The sequence below is a fragment of the Scyliorhinus torazame genome, chromosome 6 (assembly GCF_047496885.1).
Source record: "Scyliorhinus torazame isolate Kashiwa2021f chromosome 6, sScyTor2.1, whole genome shotgun sequence".
In the NCBI taxonomy this organism is placed as follows: Eukaryota; Metazoa; Chordata; class Chondrichthyes; order Carcharhiniformes; family Scyliorhinidae; genus Scyliorhinus; species Scyliorhinus torazame.
Genome location: NC_092712.1, coordinates 243584384 through 243603244, shown reverse-complemented (window position 1 = coordinate 243603244; position 18861 = coordinate 243584384). Strand labels below are relative to the sequence as shown.

Here is an 18861-nt window from a genome sequence, read left to right as displayed (position 1 = left end):
CCACAAGAGGACGGTGGAGGCCGGGATGTTGAGTGTCTTTAAGACAAGTTGATAAATTCTTGATTTCTCGAGGAATTAAGGGCTATGGAGAGAGAGCGGGTAAATGGAGTTGAAATCCGCCATGATTGAATGGTGGAGTGGACTCGATGGGCCGAATGACCTTACTTCCACTCCTATGTCTTATGGACTTATGGTCTTCTGGTCCTTTATGGTCTTATGGTCTTATGGACATTAGACTAACTGGTCTAAGCTTTCATGCTTTCTGTCTCCCTCGTTTCTTGAGTGCTAATATTGCGTTGATAGCTCTCCAATCCATTCCAGAGTCTAAGGAATTTTGGACGTACACTTGCGCTGCAGTCTCTTCCATTAAGAACCGAGGATGCAGGCCATCAGGTCCAGGGAATTTGTCAGCCTTAAGTGCCATTAGTATTCGCGATACTTTTGCTCTCGTGATCCTGATTGCCTGAAGTTCCTCCCTCTGATTGGCCTTTTGATATTTCTACTATTCTTGGGATGCCTATTGAATCTTCCACTCTGCAGAGAAATGCAAAATGCATGTTCAAAGCTTCTGCCATTTCCTTATTTATCATTATTAATTCCCCCGTCTTGCCCCCAATGTTCAATTTTCCTTTCTGTATAAACTTTTGCTCTGGTTTTTTTATATTGCCAGTTTTCTCATCTCCAATTTCTTCCTCTTATTTTTTAGTCATCAATTGGTTTTTAAAAATTTCCCAATCATCTGGCCTACCACTATTCTTCACAACATTGTAAACTTTTTCTTGATGCCACTTTAACTTCCTTATTAGTCATGGCTGGTGCATCCTTCAAGTAGAGTCTTTCTCAATGGAATGCATTTTTGTTGAGAGTTATGAAATTATTTCCTTAATGTCTGCCACTACTTCCCTGCTGCTATCTATGACCCCTTCTGCCTCCCGAATGATCCGAAGTTCTTCCAACTCCAGCTCCAGTTCCCTAACTCGGTCTTGGAGGAATAGGGAGAGAGAGCATTTAAACACGTGACTACAGGGATGGTGCAGGCGGGAGGGATTCAGATTTCTGGATAACTGGGGCTCTTTCTGGGGAAGGTGGGACCTCTACAGACAGGATGGTCTACATCTGAACCTGAGGGGCACAAATATCCTGGAGGGGAGATTTGTTAGTGCTCTTTGGGGGGGTTTAAACTAATGCAGCCGGGGCATGGGAACTTGGATTGTAGTTTTAGGGTAAGGGAGAATGAGAGTATAGAGGTCAGGAGCACAGATTTGACGTCGCAGGAGGGGGCCAGTGTTCAGGTAGGTGGTTTGAAGTGTGTCTACTTCAATGCCAGGAGTATACGAAACCAGGTAGGGGAACTGGCAGCATGGGTTGGTACCTGGGACTTCGATGTTGTGGCCATTTCGGAGACATGGATAGAGCAGGGACAGGAATGGATGTTGCAGGTTCCGGGGTTTAGGTGTTTTAGTAAGCTCAGAGAAGGAGGCAAAAGAGGGGGAGGTGTGGCGCTGCTAGTCAAGAGCAGTATTACGGTGGCGGAGAGGATGCGAGATGGGGACTCTTCTTCCGAGGTAGTATGGGCTGAAGTTAGAAACAGGAAAGGAGAGGTCACCCTGTTGGGAGTTTTTTATAGGCCTCCTAATAGTTCTAGGGATGTAGAGGAAAGGATGGCGAAGATGATTCTGGATAAGAGCGAAAGTAACAGGGTAGTTATTATGGGAGACTTTAACTTTCCAAATATTGACTGGAAAAGATATGGTTCGAGTACAATAGATGGGTCGTTTTTTGTACAGTGTGTGCAGGAGGGTTTCCTGAAACAATATGTTGACAGGCCAACAAGAGGCGAGGCCACGTTGGATTTGGTTTTGGGTAATGAACCAGGCCAGGTGTTGGATTTGGAGGTAGGAGAGCACTTTGGGGACAGTGACCACAATTCGGTGACGTTTACGTTAATGATGGAAAGGGATAAGTATACACCGCAGGGCAAGAGTTATAGCTGGGGGAAGGGCAATTATGATGCCATTAGACGTGACTTGGGGGGGGATAAGGTGGAGAAGTAGGCTGCAAGTGTTAGGCACACTGGATAAGTGGGGCTTGTTCAAGGATCTGCTACTGCGTGTACCGGTCAGGCAGGGAGGAAGGCGTCGAGCGAGGGAACCGTGGTTTACCAAGGAAGTGGAATCTCTTGTTAAGAGGAAGAAGGAGGCCTATGTGAAGATGAGGTGTGAAGTTTCAGTTGGGGCGATGGATAGTTACAAGGTAGCGAGGAAGGATCTAAAGAGAGAGCTAAGACGAGCAAGGAGGGGACATGAGAAGTATTTGGCAGGAAGGATCAAGGAAAACCCAAAAGCTTTCTATAGGTATGTCAGGAATAAGCGAATGACTAGGGAAAGAGTAGGACCAGTCAAGGACAGGGATGGGAAATTGTGTGTGGAGTCTGAAGAGATAGGTGAGATACTAAATGAATATTTTTCGTCAGTATTCACTCCGGAAAAAGATAATGTTGTGGAGGAGAATGCTGAGCCCCAGGCTAATAGAATAGATGGCATTGAGGTACGTGGGGAAGAGGTGTTGGCAATTCTGGACAGGCTGAAAATAGATAAGTCCCCGGGACCTGATGGGATTTATCCTAGGATTCTCTGGGAGGCCAGGGAAGAGATTGCTGGACCTTTGATTTAATTTTTATGTCATCATTGGCTACAGGAATAGCGCCAGAGGACTGGAGGACAGCAAATGTGGTCCCTTTGTTCAAAAAGGGGAGCAGAGACAACCCCGGCAACTATAGACCGGTGAGCCTCATGTCTGTAGTGGGTAAAGTCTTGGAGGGGATTATATAAGAGACAAGATTTATAATCATCTAGATAGGAATAATATGATCAGGGATAGTCAGCATGGCTTTGTGAAGGGTAGGTCATGCCTCACAAACCTTATCGAGTTCTTTGAGAAGGTGACTGAACAGGTAGACGAGGGTAGAGCAGTTGATGTGGTGTATATGGATTTCAGCAAAGCGTTTGATAAGGTTCCCCACGGTAGGCTATTGCAGAAAATACGGAGGCTGGGGTTTGAGGGTGATTTAGAGATGTGGATCAGAAATTGGCTAGCTGAAAAGACAGAGGGTGGTGGTTGATGGGAAATGTTCAGAATGGAGTACAGTCGCAAGTGGAGTACCACAAGGATCTGTTCTGGGGCCGTTGCTGTTTGTCATTTTTATCAATGATCTAGAGGAAGGCGCAGAAGGGTGGGTGAGTAAATTTGCAGACGATACTAAAGTTGGTGGTGTTGTCGATAGTGTGGAAGGATGTAGCAGGTTACAGAGGGATATAGATAAGCTGCAGAGCTGGGCTGAGAGGTGGCAAATGGAGTTTAATGTAGAGAAGTGTGAGGTGATTCACTTTGGAAGGAATAACAGGAATGCGGAATATTTGGCTAATGGTAAAGTTCTTGAAAGTGTGGATGAGCAGAGGGATCTAGGTGTCCATGTACATAGATGCCTGAAAGTTGCCACCCAGGTTGATAGGGTTGTGAAGAAGGCCTATGGAGTGTTGGCCTTTATTGGTAGAGGGATTGAGTTCCGGAGTCGGGAGGTCATGTTGCAGCTGTACAAAACTCTGGTACGGCCGCATTTGGAGTATTGCGTACAGTTCTGGTCACCACATTATAGGAAGGACGTGGAGGCTTTGGAGCGGGTGCAGAGGAGATTTACCAGGATGTTGCCTGGTATGGAGGGAAAATCTTATGAGGAAAGGCTGATGGACTTGAGGTTGTTTTCGTTGGAGAGAAGAAGGTTAAGAGGAGACTTAATAGAGGCATACAAAATGATCAGGGGGTTAGATAGGGTGGACAGTGAGAGCCTTCTCCCGCGGATGGATATGGCTGGCACGAGGGGACATAACTTTAAACTGAGGGGTAATAGATATAGGACAGAGGTCAGAGGTAGGTTCTTTACGCAAAGAGTAGTGAGGCCGTGGAATGCCCTACCTGCTACAGTAGTGAACTCGCCAACCTTGAGGGCATTTAAAAGTTTATTGGATAAACATATGGATGATAATGGCATAGTGTAGGTTAGATGGCTTTTGTTTTGGTGCAACATCGTGGGCCGAATGGCCTGTACTGTGCTGTATTGTTCTATGTTCTATGTTACGATACCCTGCGCAAGTGCACGGTCAATCCAGCTCCATTCATCCCAGAGTCACAACACAAGTTAATTAACTAATAATTTGTATAAAAATTACTTTGGCTCTTGGCTGATCAATAATTACAGTTGCCAGATTTGCAAATGTAAACACAATTGCTGCTTATTTATAATGAACTATAATGAAATACGCAACAGACACAGTTGGTTAACTATTAACTAATACCTAACTCCCTCTGTAACTTGTGCCCCCCACCCCCCACCCTCTACACACAAGGCAGACAAACACAGAGGGGTAGAAAGGGGTTACAAAAAAGTAAATGAAAGGAAAAAGAGTCTTTTGCTTCAGATGATGTTTCCTTCCCACTAAGCTTGCAGATTAAGGTCTTTGTTTTGCAGCCTTCTTTTTGCTGATCTTTTCTGCAGTTTAAGAATAGAGTACACTCAACTTTCCTGAAGAGGCAAGAATTTTTCTCATCAGACCTTACTCGAGTTTGGGGTTTGTCTTCAGGCCTCTGTAGTTCCAGGAATCTGAAACCCACAGGCTTTCTGGAGAAAGAGAGAGAGAGAGACAGCCCTCACAGCAGCTTTTCTGGGGAGAGCTCACAGGTTCTTTCTAGAGAGGATTAGCTGGACCTTTGACCTCCCATGCTGCCGGAATCGAACCTGAAACCTTCAAATCTCTGAGAACCATTTTAGTGGGATAAGATCCAATCATCACCTGTTACCGGGCAGAACACAGCCTTTTAGGTCAATTCATTGGCCGCCAGCCAAATCAATACAACCGAATCCCAGCCCATCTTTCCCACTGATGCCAGTCAGTATACAACTCCTGTTTAAACTAGCACGATGATCTCTCCTGCTCCTGGTTTCTTTTGCTTGAATTAAAGATCCAGACCCCGTGCCATAAAGGCACATGTCCATTAATCATCTATGGATCAAAAATGTAATGGCAAAAATAAAAGAAAGGGGAAATAAGGGAATGAACAGGAAATAAACAAAAAGGACTCTTCACTGCTGTTTTTTTGAATCTATTTACCCATTCTACTTCAGCCTACTCTATCTTCATGCCCTTACATAAACTGAATGTTAAACTCTGTCATGTATGGTGATAAATGAAGAGTCTTAATCATTAATTAAATGTTTGATTTAGTTCTCTTACAGGAAAATGGAACAACACACCAAACAATCCCTGCAGTCTGCTGAACGCAAAACATTGAAGTTATTGAATCAGATTCACAAGTGCAGGTTTGAACTTCTGTACAAGGCTGTGTGGGGTTCTGTACAAGGCTGTGTGGGGTTCTGTACAAGGCTGTGTGGGGTTCTGTACAAGGCTGTGTGGGGTTCTGTACAAGGCTGTGTGGGGTTGATGAAAGGTATCTTTAATATACCTTCAGTAATTCTGAGTGCAAGTAAAGATACAAGGAAAAAATAGATTATTTACATTGAAATGAATGTAATTGTGATTTAGATACAACTGGTGGGGAACTTTTTGTGTTTATTTACTTAGATGTGCTTTCTTCATCTTATTTAAGTTGTCAATAAATGACTTATTAATGAAGATATTTTAAAATGCCTCTTTTCATGTGTTTCCTGTATGATTGCTTTAGTCCATTAAATTCAGAAAATCATGTACTACATAGAAATTTGATTGCTTTTACATGGTATTTAAATGCTTAGTTGATTTCTAATAGAATTAATTGGTGATGCAGAAACTTTGTGTCAATAACTGGAGAAGTGAGGCAAGAGGGAGGGTTTCCGATTCAGGGGCACTGAACTGTTGTTGGCTAAAGGGAAATGTATAATATGGGCAGATTACACCTGAAGAAATTAGGGACCAACACCCTCAGTGAGACATTAACTTCTACTTTTGGTGAGTGTTTAAACTAATTTGGCATGGTAGGGAACCAGAGCATTGCAGAAATAAAATTTAAAATCCCAATAATTGCAGGGGTCAAATTGAGGAAAATTGCAAAAGTGTTGGAGATACTAAATTGTATGTATATCTATGTCTGTGGTATAACTAATTAGCTTGTTGCAAGCACAAATTACTCCATGGGTTGTGATGTGATTATGTTAAAGGAGGTATGACTTAAACAATAAAGCCAGTTTTTAATATTGATGGTTACCAAATATTCTTAATATTCAAGGTTACCAAATATTCAGGAATGATAAAGAAGGAAAATAAGGAAGGGACTGTGTCTATTGAATAATAACAATGTTCCATGTACCAGTAAAAAAGCTAAATTAAATGTTTCTAGATCGATTTGGCTTCAGTTGTGACATCTAATGGTGTGTCTGGTGGAGGCAGATACAATTGGAGCTTTCCAAAGAGAATTTGACGAGCACATAGAGAGGAAACAATCGCAGTGCTATTGGACAAGGGGATGGGAAGGGACTGAGGCGTGAGATTGGCCGAGTTGTTTTTGCAGAGAGCTGGCATGACTGTCGTCCTGTGCTGTAACCATTCTATGGTTTCCAATCCTTGCGCTGCAAATGATTCCCCAAAGGGCTTCACCGATGTCATAGCCATTTTAAGCAATCTTGTTGATACATGTCTGATACTATTACTTCCTTTAGCTTTCTCTATCTGGCTGATTTTAATTATTTTCCTCGGAGTCATTTTGTCACCCGAGATGATGGTGAACTTCATCAGACTAATCGTTATTTTGACATAAAAGGGTATGGAACCAAGGCGGGTAAATGAGGGTAAGGTGTAGATCCATCATAATCTGATTGAATGGCAGAGTAGGCAGAGTTGCCTCATGTTCTTAAGTGCCCATGTTCTAATGTCACTTGTGGATAGATTGATACCAATTTGATTGTCCTGGTTTTTAGAAGATATAAATTTGTTTGTGGAATCAAGCTTTCTTTCTTTTTTTTTTTACATACTGCTAATTATAAATTTTAAAATGTTGTTTGTTTCTAAAAGGTTGCAGAAGTTGAACATGTTTGAGGAAACTGTTGGCCAGGAACTGAAGAACCTTGAGGAAGATGCACAAACCCTGAAGAACTTGGAGGAGGAAACTCTTGTATGTGGCAATTTCAATAATTGTGCACTCCCTTTATTTCCATGCATGACATAATAAATATGTTTTATTTTTCTCCAAACAGAACTTTTGGAAGCAGCAGTCTCTTAAGTTTTCACAGTTTTATGAAAACCAAAAGCAAAGGTAAGGTCATGTGTACTTCTGTTATTTTTTCTCATTTTCTCTCTTTTTTTCTCTGTTCGTGCATCTCTCTTTCTTATAATAGCTTCCATTTATATAAATCTTTTAAATGTTCCCAAAGCATTTCATAGGAGGGACATTAGGCAAAAACTGACAATCCGCTAAATATAAAGACCGATTGTTCAGAGAGGTAGATTTTAAAGGTTGTTTTAAAGGTGGAACAAGAGAATCCCAGAATTTGGTGTCTAGACCACATTGCTGACCATAAATGGTGGGATGGAAAAAGGCAGTAATGTACAAGGGACTAGAATTGAGAAGAACAAAGTTGTGGGCTGGAGGAGCCTAAAGAAAGGGATGGCTGGGCCATGAATGGATTTGAACAGAAAGATGAACATTTTAAGTTTGACTATTTGGTGAAACATGCAGGATTTATTTTTGTCTCCTTTAGAATACAAAAGGCCAAGAATTGAGCTAGAATACAAAAGGCCAAGAATTGAGCTCAAATACAAAAGGCCAGGAATTGAGCAAGTCACAAATTATTTTCTAACTTTAAGTTTAATTTGAAACAACCATTTTAGCAGCGAGACAATAGTTGCATCTCAAATAATGTCTTCATAGTGCAGACAACTTATGATGAAGGATTGATCAAATCTTTCTCATGGGAATGAAATAGCTCGCTTTTGCCATCTGGTCATGGACATGAAATATAAAATGACAAAAGATTTTTTTCGTAGACAACAGTTGATTCTTCAGAATAACATGATTATATTTAACCAAAGTCATAGTCATTATCACACAGAATTTATCTGATCCATCGTGTCCATGCTAGCTCTGTAGAACGTTCTAGTCAGTCCCATTCCCCCGCTCTGAGCCCACAGCCTTCATCTGCCCATCCATTTTCTTTGGAAATCATTGATCATCCCTGCTTTCAGCACCGTTGTAGGGAGTAAGCCCAAACTATTACCAAGCGATGTGTTTCAAAAATGTTCTTCCACACATCCCTACTGTATCTTTTTGCCCAAAACATTCAATCCATGTCACCTAGTCTTTGTACTATCATTAAATGGGAGCACTTTGGCTTTGTCATCCTATCTCCTTCGCTCCAAGATCAGCTCCAGCTTCTCCAACCCAACCTTGTAGCTACACTGCATCCTGAAACCATTCTGCATCCATTCTAGTATCTGCTCATCCTTAGCATGTGGTGACCAGAACTGGATGCAATACTCCAGTTGTGACCTAACTAGAGCTTCATACAGATTCCACACAGCCGCTCTATGTCCTGTTGCAGTTGATTGATATCATTCTCACTGCTCACTACAATTCCAAGTTTGGTATCATTGGTAAATTTTAAATTTTAATCATACATCCAAGTATCACAAATACCAAGTATCACAAATAAGACAAAGACCTGAGACCCAAGTCTATATTTTGTATTGCTATGCCCACTGATAAGTATTGCATTAAAACTTGGGCTCACCAGAATTAATTCACCAATCTCTAATTCAAACTTGCACTCACTTTGGGTTGGCTCCCCACTGGTGATCAAACTATATTTTAGGAAAGATGGAAAAATCTCCAGAGAGATGAGACCAAATCTCAACAAGGGAAAGAATCGTCCAGAGGAATGGTTAAGATAATTTTGGAAGATATTTATGACATATGAACTGTTTACAGAGCTTTGTTAAATAACAAAAGTACAATTTATAGCACTGACCCAACCAGTCAATGTCTGTTGTTATGTTCAAAGCAAGGTGCTCAAGTCCTTGAGTACATCAGCTTTGTTTTCTTTATTTGCTGTCAATTTTATTTGACTGAACTATTTGCTTCTTATTTTCCTTGCGACAGAATGAACGCAGGGATCCTGTCCCCAGAAGATAAACGAGGGCTATCCAAGGAAATGCAAGTTAAAACAGCTCATCGAGGTATTTGTACTGTAGCCTGTAAAGACTTGGCGCGGGATTTACTGTCCCGCCACACCAGTTTTCTGGTGTGACATGCCCCCACTGGCAGCGGGATTCTCCGTCCCGCCAGCGGCCAGTGGAGTTTCCCATTGTGGGCAGCCCCATGCCATCAGGAAATCGCTGGGTATGGGTGCGCTGCCGGTGCAACGTGGAATCCAGCCCTTGGACTGGTTGTAATTCCAAAATCACTGATCCATGTCTTTCCCAAGAGCAGCATTGAATTAAATTTGCTTATCACAATCTTCTAATTTATCTCATCCTTTCAACCAACCCCTCCACTTCACTATCATTTTTATCTATTTTAACATGCATCAAAGTGAAATATATTGTGTCAAAGGTATGAGTGAAGTATTTGTATGGAACAAAGGGTAAGCAAACTCGAGTCTGTTCTAAAATGTGATGTGACCAATAAGGTTTTAATTTCCATTTAAATTGCATTACATAATGTTTAATATATAAACAGGCAATTAGACTAATTGGTAAATGCAAATAGTTTCTGCTGCACACAAACCACCTTCCACCCCTCTTCTTCTAACGCTATCGGCATAACCTCCAATTCCATTCTCCATCATGCTGACTTTCCTTTAAATGCATCTCTGACATGTGCCTAATCTACCCCTTGTGTTGGCGAATTCCACACTCTGACTAATATGAGTCAATCCGTTTATCCTGAATTCATCATTGAATTTGTCACTGACTGCTTTTATTTATAGCCCCTAGTTTAGGTACCTTCCACATGTAGAACCGTCTGTACAGCTGCCCTATCAAACCATGTCCTAATAAAGCCTTTTCTTTTCTGGAGAAAGGAAATCTAGTTTGTCAATCTTTCCTGATTGTTTGTTTCAGTTAGACCGATCATTACACTTGTAAATCCTATTTGCACTATCCCCAACGCCTCGGTTTTTATAATGCAGAAGCGCTGGGTTCCAATGACTGGTGACCAAGGCTGAAACACCAGTAGTTTATTCAGTACTCTGAGCAGCTCTTACTTGCTTCTACTCTGCTGAGACTCTGGGGAGAATTCTCTCATTTCTTTAAGTAGCTCTTTAAGTAGCTGTGTCACATGACCACTCAGTCTACATCTTCGCTGTTTTAAGTTGAAGTTGGGACAATCGGTGGTGCAGTAGCTGTGTGCAAACCAGATTGAACAGGCTAACAATACATAACTATTTGCAGGGAATAAGCTGGTGCATAGCCTATTGTGTCTCCTCTTTTCCTCCCCTTGCCCATGCCTATTTGTTGTTTTCTGACCCTTGCCTCCTTAAAGAACAAAGGAAACTTACAGCACAGGAACAGGCCCTTCTGCCCTCCAAGCCTGCGCCGATCCTCTATCTAAAACTGTCGCCTATTTTCTCAGGATCTGAATCCCTCTGCTCCCTGCCCATTCATGTATCCGTCTAGATACATCTTAAATGATGCTATCGTGCCCACCTCTACCACCTCTGCCGGCAATGCGTTCCAGGCACCCACCACCCTCTGCGTAAAGAACTTTCCACGCATATCTCCCTTAAACTTTTCCCCTCTTACCTTGAACTCGTGACCCCTAGTAATTGAGTCCCCCACTCTGGGGGAGGGGGGGGGGAAAGCTTGTTGCTATCCATCCTGTCTACACCTCTCATGATTTTGTAGACCTCAATGAGGTCCCACCTCAACCTCCGTCTTTCTAAGAAAATAATCCAAATACTCAACCTCTCTTCATAGCTAGCGACCTCCATACCAGGCAACATCCTGGTGAACCTCCTCTGCACCTTCTCCAAAGCATCCACATCCTTTTGGTAATGTGGTGACCAGAACTCTGCGCAGTATTCCAAATGTGGCCGAACCAAAGTCTTATACAACTGTAACATGACCTGCCAACTCTTGTACTCAATACCCCTTCCGATGAAGGAAAGCATGCCGTATGCCATCTTAACGACACTTATCGACCTGTGCAGCCACCTTCAGGGTACAATGGACCTGAACACCCAGATCTCTCTCTACATCAATTTTCCCCGGGGCTTTTCCATTTACCATATAGTTCGCTCTTGAATTGGATCTTCCAAAATGCATCGCCTCGCATTTGCCCGGATTGAATTCCATCTGCCATTTCTCTGCTCAACTCTCCAATCTAGCTATATTCTGCTGTATTCTCTGACATTCCCCTTCACTATCTGCTACTCCACCAATCTTAGTGTCATCTGCAAACTTGCTAATCAGACCACCTATACCTTCCTCCAGATCATTTATGTATATCACAAACAACAGTTGGCCACTGGTCACAGTTCTCCATTTTGAGAAACTCCCTTCCACTACTACTACTCTGTCTCCTGTTGCCCAGTCAGTTCTTTATCCATCTAGTTAGTACACCCTGGATCCCATGAGACTTCACTTTCTCCATCAGCCTACCATTATCAAATGCCTTACTGAAATCCATGTATATGACATCGACAGCCCTTTCCTCATCAGTCAACTTTGTCACTTCCTCAAAGAATTCTATTAAGTTGGTAAGACATGACCTTCCCTGCACAAAACCATGTTGCCCATCACTGATGAGCCCATTTTCTTCCAAATGGGAATAGATCCTATCCCTCAGTATCTTCTCCAGCAGCTTCCCTACAACTGATGTCAGGCTCACCGGTCTGTAATTATCTGAATTATCCCTGCTACCCTTCTTAAACAAGGGGATAACATTAGCAATTCTCCAGTCCTCCGGTACCTCAGCCGTGTTCAAGGATGCTGCAAAGATATCTGTTAAGGCCCCAGCTATTTCCTCTCTCACTTCCCTCAGTAACCTGGGATAGATCCCATCCGGACCTGTGGACTTGTCCACCTTAATGCCTTTTAGAATACACAGCACATCCTCCCTCCTTATGCCGACTTGACCGAGAGTAATCAAACATCTATCCCTAACCTCAACATCCGTCATGTCCCTCTCCTCGGTGAATACCGATACAAAATACTCGTTAAGAATCTCACCCATTTTCTCTGACTCCACGCATAACTTTACTCCTTTTCCTTGAGTGGGCCAACCCTTTCTCTAGTTATCTTCTTGCTCCTTATATATGAATAAAAGGCTTTGGGATTTTCCTTAACCCTGTTTGCAAAAGATATTTCATGACCCCTTTTAGCCCTCTTGATTCCTCGTTACAGATTGGTCCTACATTCCCGATATTCTTCCAAAGCTTTGTCTGTCTTCAGTCGCCTAGCCTTATGTATGCTTCCTTTTCCCTCTTAGCTGGTCTCACAATTTCACCTGTCATCCATGGTTCCCTAATCTTGCCATTTCTATCCCTCATTTTCACAGGGACATGTCTGTCCTGCACTCTAATCAACCTCTCTTTAAAAGCCTCCCACATATCAAATGTGGATTTACCTTCAAACAGCTGCTCCCAATCCACATTCCCCAGCTCCTGCTGAATTTTGGTATAGTTGGCCTTCCCCCAATTTAGCGCACTTCCTTTAGGACCCCACTCGTCTTTGTCCATGAGTTTTCTAAAACTTACGGAATTGTGATCACTATTCCCAAAGTAATCCCCGACTGAAACTTCAACCACCTGGCCGGGATCATTCGCCAATACCAGGTCCAGTATGGCCCCTTCCCGAGTTGGACTATTTACATATTGCTCTAGAAAACCCTCCTGGATGCTCCTTACAAATTCTGCTCCATCTAGACCTCTGACTCTAAGTGTGTCCCAGTCAATGTTGGGAAAATTAAAATCTCCTATCACCACCACCCTGTTGCTCCTACAAAGGAGGAAACACACAGGCCAATTGAAGACTGTTTTTTTACATGCTACTGGAACCTTGTGTTTGGTTTGGTCATAGGTCCGGAGTGTGTGATTCTGCCAGTTGACTGTGCGGTAGATGTTCTTGTGCTGGTGTCCTCAGTGTGAACAACCTCCAGCCTTCCTTCAGTGTACGCAGTGGCTTATGGGCTCATTGAGTAGGCCTCTGGAGGAATATCCATTTCCAATGCTGTAGGAGGCCTGTGTTGTAGGCTGGATGGTTAGGGCCCTGGCATTTGCTGATGCTGATTCCGATACCTGTAGGAGGTGACGCTGGTTGCATACGTATTAGGCACTGTCTGAGGCTGCCACCTAACTATTCGGGGCATGGCTGTGTGCCACCGCTGATTTGCCTTCGCCTTGTGTGGTCTGGATCCAGGTGTGAGGGCCAAGTCTGTGAGCATTGAAATCATAGCGCATTTTCCTCCTTCATCGGCGTTCCATGAGGGCACAGCTCACATTGGTTTTGGGTTTGGGTGCAGAAGAGCTTTGGCAATAGGAATTGTGGTCTTGGAGTGCATAGAGTATAGTAGTTGTGCTGATGAGGGCAGACCTTGTTTTAGTATGTTTCTCAGGTTGAGGAGTGCAGCACAGTAATCTGAGAGACCCTGGGCACATTTTTGTAGAAGATGCTGAGCTGAGTGTGTTGCTTAGTGTTTTGGTTGCTCTGGCTGAGCTCCAGTTCGTTCACCTTGTGATGCTCTTAACCTTGGGGGACTGACTGGTTACAATGTGGTTGGTGGCATGGGAAGACTGCTGTGGTTTTGATCTGTAGCATTTTGCAAAATGGTTCCACTTGCCACATTTCTTGCAGCGTTTACCAAATGCCAAACATGCTGTTCTGCGATGGCCACCACAGTTTGGGCAGGACGTGGTCTGCACCGGGAAAACTTCTGTTTCCCACCTAAGTTCCTTGCTGCTTTTTTCAGACTGTTTATGAAGCATGCAGATGCTAATAGCTGTTTGCAGTGTTAAATCCTTCTGCTACAGCAGTTGCGTGTGGACCAGATCACACTGAATCCCTTACTCTTTGGTAAGGGTGCCAAACATGCATTTTTTGCTAAGGTTTTCAAGGTTCATAAGTTCAAAAGATTTAGGAGCAGATTTTGTTGCTAACTTTGCCTTAGTTCAATTGCTCTGTTTTATCACCTTTGCTCCTGAGTCGCCAGGTATCTTTATGATACCGCCACATGGTTCAAGTCCGAGTAATGATCAATAATCCAGTCCACCGATTAGTAAGATTTAAATCAAAGCACATTTATTATACACAGTAATCACTACTCATGCACAAATTCTATGTTTAAGCTACTTCTACAACTAACAGGCCTATACTTAACTTGGAACTGGCCCACCAGGTCAGGGAAACAAATGGCCTTTCGTTCGGGTTCTGAGCCTGCGGAATTCGAAGTTGGTACAGATTGATAGCTAGGAGCGCCTATCTCGTAGCGAGCGTTGAAGTAAGACTTACAGTTTTGATCAGCTGCTGAAGAGTGAAGAGCTGGAGAAGCAAACAAAGAACAAAGAACAAAGAAATGTACAGCACAGGAACAGGCCCTTCGGCCCTCCAAGCCCGTGCCGACCATACTGCCCGACTAAACTACAATCTTCTACACTTCCTGGGTCCGTATCCTTCTATTCCCATCCTATTCATATATTTGTCAAGATGCCCCTTAAATGTCCCTATCGTCCCTGCCTCCACTACCTCCTCCGGTAGTGAGTTCCAGGCACCCACTACCCTCTGCGTAAAAAACTTGCCTCGTACATCTACTCTAAACTTTGCCCCTCTCACCTTAAACCTATGCCCCCTAGTAATTGACCCCTCTACCCTGGGGAAAAGCCTCTGACTATCCACTCTGTCTATGCCCCTCATAATTTTGTATACCTCTATCAGGTCGCCCCTCAACCTCCTTCGTTCCAGTGAGAACAAACCGAGTTTATTCAATCGCTCCTCATAGCTTATGCCCTCCATACCAGGCAACATTCTGGTAAATCTCTTCTGCACCCTCTCTAAAGCCTCCACATCCTTCTGGTAGTGTGGCGACCAGAATTGAACACTATACTCCAAGTGTGGCCTAACTAAGGTTCTATACAGCTGCAACATGACTTGCCAATTCTTATACTCAATGCCCCGGCCAATGAAGGCAAGCATGCCGTATGCCTTCTTGACTACCTTCTCCACCTGTGTAGCCCCTTTCAGTGATCTGTGGACCTGTACTCCTAGATCTCTTTGACTTTCAATACTCTTGAGGGTTCTACCATTCACTGTATATTCCCTACCTGCATTAGCCCTTCCAAAATGCATTACCTCACATTTGTCCAGGTTAAACTCCATCTGCCATCTCTCCGCCCAAGTCTCCAGACAATCTAAATCCTGCTGTATCCTCAGACAGTCCTCATCGCTATCCGCAATTCCACCAACCTTTGTGTCGTCTGCAAACTTACTAATCAGACCAGTTACATTTTCCTCCAAATCATTTATATATACTACAAAGAGCAAAGGTCCCAGCACTGATCCCTGTGGAACACCACTGGTCACAGCCCTCCAATTAGAAAAGCATCCCTCCATTGCTACCCTCTGCCTTCTATGGCCTAGCCAGTTCTGTATCCACCTTGCCAGTTCACCCCTGATCCCGTGTGACTTCACCTTTTGTACTAGTCTACCATGAGGGACCTTGTCAAAGGCCTTACTGAAGTCCATATAGACAACATCTACTGCCCTACCTGCATCAATCATCTTAGTGACCTCCTCGAAAAACTCGATCAAGTTAGTGAGACACGACCTCCCCTTCACAAAACCGTGCTGCCTCTCACTAATACGTCCATTTGCTTCCAAATGGGAGTAGATCCTGTCTCGAAGAATTCTCTCCAGTAATTTCCCTACCACTGAAGTAAGGCTCACCGGCCTGTAGTTCCCGGGATTATCCCTGCCACCCTTCTTAAACAGAGGAACAACATTGGCTATTCTCCAGTCCTCCGGGACATCCCCTGAAGACAGCGAGGATCCAAAGATTTCTGTCAAGGCCTCAGCAATTTCCTCTCCAGCCTCCTTCAGTATTCTGGGGTAGATCCCATCCGGCCCTGGGGACTTATCTACCTTAATATTTTTTAAGACACCCAACACCTCGTCTTTTTGGATCACAATGTGACCCAGGCTATCTACACCCCCTTCTCCAGACTCAACATCTACCAATTCCTTCTCTTTGGTGAATACTGATGCAAAGTATTCATTTAGTACCTCGCCCATTTCCTCTGGCTCCACACATAGATTCCCTTGCCTATCCTTCAGTGGGCCAACCCTTTCCCTGGCTACCCTCTTGCTTTTTATGTAAGTGTAAAAAGCCTTGGGATTTTCCTTAACCCTATTTGCCAATGACTTTTCATGACCCCTTCTAGCCCTCCTGACTCCCTGCTTAAGTTCCTTCCTACTTTCCTTATATGCCACACAGGCTTCGTCTGTTCCCAGCCTTTTAGCCCTGACAAATGCCTCCTTTTTCTTTTTGACGAGGCCTACAATATCATTCGTCATCCAAGGTTCGGTGGAGAAGAGATGGAAGAGAGCGATTTGAACTTGGGGCTCAATTCTTATAGTCCCCAGGGGCTTCCCGCCTTTCGGGGTGGAACCTGTACCTGGTCCCAAGTGATTGGACTTTGTCCCAATCGCTTAGTTCGATTTTCTCCAATGCTGGAGTGTTTCCCTGATCGATGGGCGGTCTTGAGGTGCTCGTTTTGTGTAAGCCCCTGCTGGGGCCGAAGAGTCTGGTTTTGCTTTATGTGTCTAAATGTTGCTTATTGTTCCCAGGGATTGCTCATTAGTATGCAGATGGCTGTTGTTTTGTTATGCTGATGGTTGCTGGTATCGATATTGTCTGGCAATTCCAGAGGTAAATACACAGCCAACCTGCAGCTGCTGGTTTTTGTCTTGTTGGCTGACTTTCCCATCAGCCTTTGCCATTCACCATTTTAAGTGGCTACAGCATGCAGATGCTAATAGCTGTTTGCAGTGTTAAATCTTTCTGCTACAGCAGTTGCGTGTGGACCAGATCACACTGAATCTCTTACTCTTTGGTAAGGGTGCCAAACATGCATTTTGTGCGAAGATTTTCAAGGTTCATAAGTTCAAAAGATTTAGGAGCAGATTTAGGCCATTTGCCCCACCGAGTCTGCTCTGCCATTCGATCATAGCTGATATGTTCCTACAATGCTACAGACCAAGAGCTGGATTGCAACATCAGCAGATCATCTCCTCCCTAGAACACATGACATAGGAGCAGGAGTAGGCAATTTAGCTTCCAGAGCCTAAACACCTTCAATGTGATCATGACTGATCCCATCCTGGCCTCAACTCCACAGTCCTGACCGTTCTCCATAATCCTTCAACCCATTACCAATTAAAAACCTGTCTAACTCCAAGTTTACTCACTGTCCCAGCATCCATCGCTCTCTGGGGTTGCGAATTCCACGATTCACAACCTTTTGGGAGAAGTAGTTTTTCCTCGCATCTGTTTTAAATTTGCTACCTCTTATTCTAAGATTATGACCTTGTTTTAGAATGCCCCACAAGAGGAAGTATCTGCTCCACGTCTACTTTATCCATACCTTTTAGCATCTTGTATACCTCAATTTGATCTCCCTTCATTCTTCTAAACTCTAGGGAGTATAGGCCAAAACTGTTTAGTCTCTCCCCATACAACAAACCCCTCAGCTCTGGGATCAATCTAGTGAACCTCCTATGAACTGCCTCCAATGCCACTACATCATTCCTCAAATAAGGGGACCAAAACTGTACACTACTCCAGGTGCGGTCTCAACAATGCTTTGTATAGTTGCAACAACACCTCCTTATTTAATACTCAATTCCAACATTCTCAATGCCAACATTCCATTTTCTTTCCTTATTACCTGCTGCACCTACTTGCTAGTTTTCTGTAATTCATGCACGAGGAAACCCGGATCCCTCTGCAACCGAGCACCCCAAAGTCTCTCCTCCCTAGATAATAAGGTGCCTTCCCATTTTTTCGACCAAAATGCATAACATCACACTTATCCATGTTAAACTCCATCTGCCACATTTTGGCCCACTCACCTATTTTGGTCAAACATGATGTGCCCTACATAAAATTATGCTGACTGATGAATAGCGCTTTGGCTTTCCAATGTCCTGATAATATGTCCTTGACAATTGATTCTAACAATTTTCCAGATGTTAAACTCACTAGTCTGTAATTTCCCACATTCTGCCTACCTCCCTTTTTGAATGAGGATGATATGTTAGCATTTTTCCAATCCACTGGAACCTTTCCTGTGTTTAGGGAATTTTGGAATATTATAACCAATGGATCCATTATCTCCATTGCCACTTCCTTTAACACCCTAGGATGTAGTGTACCATTTCCCTATTGATGCTGATTGTTCCAAGTTCCACACTTTCTATTATGAGACGGGGGAAGGTAAAAGAGGTGGGGGATTTGCAATATTGGTTAGAGAACATATTACAGCTGTCCAGAGGGAAGACACCTTGAAATAATCAAGTAACGAGGCACTGTAGGTAGAACCTAGAAACAGGAAGGGGATAGTCACTATGATGGGGGTGTACTACAGGCCTCCCAACAGCCCATGGGAAGTTGAAGAGCAAATATGTAAGCAGATTCTGGACAGATGTAGAAATAATACGGTTGTTGTAGTGGGAGACTTTAATTTTCCTCATATTGACTGGAAGTCCCTTGGGGCTAGGGGTCTGGATGGTGAGGAATTTGTTAAGTGTGTCCAGGAAGGTTTTTTGGAACAATATGTGGATAGTCTGATTGATTAGAGAGGAGGCTAGACTGGACCTAGTGCTAGGG

The 18861-nt window shown here is 43.5% G+C and overlaps 1 protein-coding gene across 1 annotated transcript in view; it reads left to right on the top strand.

The window, feature by feature from the left end:
• Positions 1-18861, top strand: part of LOC140425860 (synaptonemal complex protein 2-like) — a 157324-nt gene that overhangs the window by 112282 nt on the left and 26181 nt on the right. Inside the window, exons 11-14 of the mRNA XM_072510244.1 lie at positions 5280-5374; positions 7059-7158; positions 7241-7299; positions 9142-9218. Of these exons, the coding sequence (XP_072366345.1) occupies positions 5280-5374; positions 7059-7158; positions 7241-7299; positions 9142-9218 (331 nt within the window). The remainder of the gene's footprint in view (positions 1-5279; positions 5375-7058; positions 7159-7240; positions 7300-9141; positions 9219-18861) is intronic.